Source organism: Apodemus sylvaticus, chromosome 14 (assembly GCF_947179515.1).
Source record: "Apodemus sylvaticus chromosome 14, mApoSyl1.1, whole genome shotgun sequence".
Taxonomy (NCBI): domain Eukaryota; kingdom Metazoa; phylum Chordata; class Mammalia; order Rodentia; family Muridae; genus Apodemus; species Apodemus sylvaticus.
In genome coordinates this window covers 42,165,337-42,169,825 of record NC_067485.1, presented here as the reverse complement: position 1 = coordinate 42,169,825, position 4,489 = coordinate 42,165,337, and the positions used below count along the sequence as shown (strand labels likewise).

Here is a 4,489-nt window from a genome sequence, read left to right as displayed (position 1 = left end):
ATCTGTGCAGGATTTCCCAGACAAGGTCAGAGAAGGAGAAGCCCTGCTAACGGGAGTCTCTCATAGCCCCAGTTCTAGAGGCTATCCCGTCATGGTGGACTCCTACCTTAATTAGTAGTTTTCCCACATACTCCTAAAATAGTTACAAAGAACCGAGCATGATGGCACTAAATTCCAGCACAGAGGCAGGAAGCAGAAACAGTTGAACCTCTATGAGTTCAAGGCCAGCCGGGCCTACATTCATGTTTCAGGACAAGCGAGCTACATAACAGAAACCTTGTTCCAAAAACACAAAACAAATAAACAGTTATTAAGAAAGCTAATAAGTATGCCAGTAAAAGGTAAGGTCACACTGTCCTAACGATTTCCAGGCCCAAGCCTTGCACTTGTCCCTAATGAATTTTAATATTTAAACTTTTACTTAATTCTTATGATCATCTTTTAAAATCAACATTTTAAAATAATTGTTGGCATCCTACTAGAATGGAAAAATATCCTGAGACACAGGAGCTCAAAATAACCACATAGCTCTGAGGAGGGACATTGTCCCAATGGAAAGGTATCCTGAGACAGGGACCCCAGAAACCACCCAGCTCTGAAAGGAAGCCTCCACAGCACGGGCTTTGCAGCCCTAAGGGTATCCAACTTTTTTTTTCTTTAAAAGGAAAACCCTTTCCATGATAATTCTGAAAGGCTACTGTTGGCTCCCAGGAGAAATATCCTGGTCTTGACATAGGTGGCCACCAAGACACAAAATGCCTTGTGGTCTGGGAAAACTCTAAATTCATTTTTATATCCTCTTCCCCCACACCGTCAACATAGACTTAATTCCCTTAAAACCAGAGGACCCATTGGAACCTGGCCCCCAAAATTGGTTTTCTAGTCTATTGGGCGATGTGGACTTTGCAGTGACTTCATTGGGTATTCTCAGAAGAGCTCTGGTTCCTTTTATAAAAGATTGTGGATCTTCAAAGTGATAATTCTGCCATATTCATTTCCTGAAAGTCAGGGTCGGCTTGTGAAAAGTTGTTAAACAGCAGCCTTAATGTGAAATGCCAGCCCTCACTCTAACCTGCTCCCCCTTTTCAAAGTATTGAATGACGACTTCATTGGGTTTTATAGTGGCTTTTTCATTTTGGTAGTCTATACAAAAAGGGAATTTGGAAGTTTTTGTATATTGTTGAGTGTCTACCCATGTCCTGCCTGAAATACCATGATTGTTTATGAAAAGTATCGTTAATAAAGCTGGTTATAGTTAGGCTTGGAAAAAGAAAAAGAAACCGACCATTAGGGCCTTTAGGGACATCTGGGGGCAGGGTCTAGCTGCTGGAGCTCCTCAGGCAAGGGCCTGGCCACTTTGCTGCCTTGAGGATTTACAAAGCTTATAAAACCTTCTCTGCTGCTTGAGTTGGCATGAAGAGCCAATGGTGATATGATCTGAGACTGGGAATGTCGCTCAGTTGTCAGAGTACTTACCTAGCATGCATGAGACCTTGGATTTACTCCCCAGGACCAGCTCTAATTCCAAAGAGAGGTAGAAAGACCTGAAGATTAAGGTTATCCTTGACAACATCTCTAGCAGTGAGTTTGTGCTACACAGCTTTTCACTCCTGGTGGGCCCTGCGTTTCCAGCCACAAGCCCTAGGCTTTGGGCACTCCTAAACCTCTCCCAGCCATCCTAGGCCCAATAGAGGAAGTGGCCACCCCATTTCCCTTTGTCCAGCCGTTGGCCCAAGGTATATTTATTGATCAATCAAAAACTAATTGGGGACAAGGACTTTTAGCATTTGAGCACCCAGATTCCCAACTGAAAGAAAGCATTAGAACCAATCTCCAACAAACAGATTTAGAGGCCCACTAGACTACATGAGATACTTCCTTTACAATAAAACTTTCTGGCTACAAGGTCTGGGTGTTTTAATTTTATTTAAGTGGGAAAATGAATTACTTAGATGTAGCTTGAGGGGACAAATCTCCAAAGAATGATATCCATGAGGGGAAATGTAGAACTCCTTCTCCTTCTCCATAAAATGCTCAAAACTAGAAAATCAGGAACCTCAGAAATGGTCCCCAGCCCTGTAAAGGAATGGCTTCTGTGGTGCATCACATGAAGAAGACTCAGCTTTCTGAGGGAAGAGGACCAGAAATGCTTTAGCTTGGTATTAGTCTTAGCTATGCTAGTGAGAAGCCAGGGTTTCCATACAGCTTCCACTAAAGCTTTATCATCAAATGGAATACTCTTAGCGTTATGGGATCAGGGTAATACAAGTTAGAAAACTCTGAGAACAGAGCTCTAATCGCTAGAATCAACTCCAAAGTACTCTATCCCGTGTGCATTTTAGTTAGTGCCTTGCTGGAATTTGAAATTGAACTAGAAAGATCTTGGGCAGAATCTGCCAGGCAGTAGTAGTGCACGCTTTGCCATTCTGGTGACAAAGGCAGGCAGATCTCTGAGTTGAAGACCAGCCTGGTCTACAGAGTAAGCTCTGGGATAGTCAGGGCTACACAAAGAAACCATGTCTCAAAACAAAACAAACAAACAAAAAACCATAGAATCTAGGAATCTAGGACTAGTCTGGATCAATGACTAAAGGAAGAAAACTCTTCTATGGAAACATTGTTCTTGGGTCTGGGAAATTGTTGGGAGTAAGAAGTGTACAAGAAGCTCTCAGTCATGAGTGACTCTCAAACACTTTCCAGGCCGCAGTGTCTTTGCTCAGCCTTTGCCTCTCCTCTGTGCTCTGATAGTCTCAGGTCCACAGACTTTCCTCCAGTACAAAGACGCAATTTTGCTTAGCAAACACAGCCAGATTTTACCACCCGGATATATTCCTGCCTCAGTCCATGTGACAGGAACAGGGGAGGAAGGAGCCTCTGCAGGCAGCGTCATCCCCACGCGTCCCACATGACTCCTCATCAAGTTCCCAGTGTCCACAGCTACCCAAGAGAATTTAACTCGTGTAAAATGTCACCTATGGTTACAAGAATACGATCCTGGGTCCGGGGTGTGTGGCAAATCTTGAATTCAGTCCAGAAAACAACAGAGAAAATGGAGGCTGGAGAGAGAGAGTTCATTCAGTATAAAGTGCTTACTTTGTAAACATGAGAACATGAGTTTGAGCACTAGAACCCACATAAAAAGCTGGATGTTAATCTCTGCACTGGAGAAGTGAAGACAGGTCGGTTGCCAGCCAGTCGGGCTAGTCTATTTGTAGAATTCCAGGCCAGAGAAAAACCTGATTGCAAAAATTTTAAAGATATATAGAGCCCAGTGTGGTGATGCACACCTTTAATCCCAGCACTAAGGATCTTGGAGTTGGAAGCTAGCTTAGTCTACAAAGTGAGTTCTAAGACAGCCAGAGAAACCCTGTCTCAGAAAACCAAAGTAATAATAATAACAATAATAATAATAATAATAAATGTGGATAATGTCTGAGGCTGTGTCCTAGCCTCAAGTATGCAAATACATATAGTAGCCATCCCCATGTATACATACACATACATGTACACACACACACACACACACACACACACACACACACAGAATAAGAATGCACAGGACCTTGGAACTGTTCCCAGCTACATTGACCAGACACTTCTGAAAACACTAATGTTTGTCTTACAGGAGGGATGAGTGCTGCCCAGTTCGCCAGCGAGTACATGAGAGAAGTTGCTTCCTTGCTGCAGAATGAAAAGGTGATGTCTTTCAAGACAAAGGTCCTGCTGCTCCAGAGCGTGGCGTGTTGGTGCTACTTAAACCCCGACAGCCAGAAGAGGGCCAGACAGATGGAGCTTCTTCCTATTTTTGTTGATTTCTTAGAGGATCCTTTCCAACCTAACAACAAGCAAGAGGGAAACAGCCACCGCATCTTCCTGTTTTGGGTCTGCTATGCTCTCTCAGTCATGACCTGTAACAACTTAGCTATCATAAGGGAGCTGAGAGCCTACAGGTCTCTAAAATACCACCTACAGATCTTGGCTATGGAGAACTGGTCCGGGTGGTCTGAAAATTTTGCTGAGGTCTTATATTTTCTATTAGGTTTTCACAGGAACTAATTTTTATTTTAGTCCAGCTGCATGACTCAACTATCCTTGTGCCATTGTATTACCCCAGCAACCTGAAGAATAAAGTCCATGGTTTATTCTATAGTGATGTCTTTTTCAGTTAACACTGAAACTAGGGGGGATAAATTGTGGGGAAAAGAACCCCCACACACACAAAGTAGCAAAAGCCAGCTACTGTAATGAATACCACATATTTCATACAAGTATCAAAGGTATTTCTGAGATGAAATTAGAAACAGTGTCTTGTCCCTACACTGCCACCTCTTCATGAGTGGACTTTCTTTAGCTTTCTTGGTGTAGAACTAACTTTTAAGTGTCTTAGGAGCTTAGAGGATAAAACCAATAGATAGCTATGTTCAATTCATATATTTAATCAGAGACTTCAGAAAGTTCTTCTGGCTGTGCTCAGGGAAGCTCCGGCTAA

At 42.9% G+C, this 4,489-nt stretch overlaps 1 protein-coding gene across 1 annotated transcript; it reads left to right on the top strand.

The window, feature by feature from the left end:
• Window positions 1-3,627: 3,627 nt before the first annotated feature.
• On the top strand, window positions 3,628-4,133 carry Armh2 (armadillo like helical domain containing 2). Its single transcript, XM_052157127.1, has one exon. The coding sequence runs from the start codon at window positions 3,631-3,633 to the stop codon at window positions 4,054-4,056; it is 426 nt and encodes a 141-aa protein (XP_052013087.1). The 5' UTR covers window positions 3,628-3,630; the 3' UTR covers window positions 4,057-4,133.
• Window positions 4,134-4,489: the final 356 nt, after the last annotated feature.

What these genes read in the sequence shown, in the direction of transcription:
- Armh2 (XM_052157127.1), top strand. Translation starts at nt 3,631, where the DNA reads ATGAGTGCTGCCCAGTTCGCCAGCGAGTACATGAGAGAAGTTGCTTCC.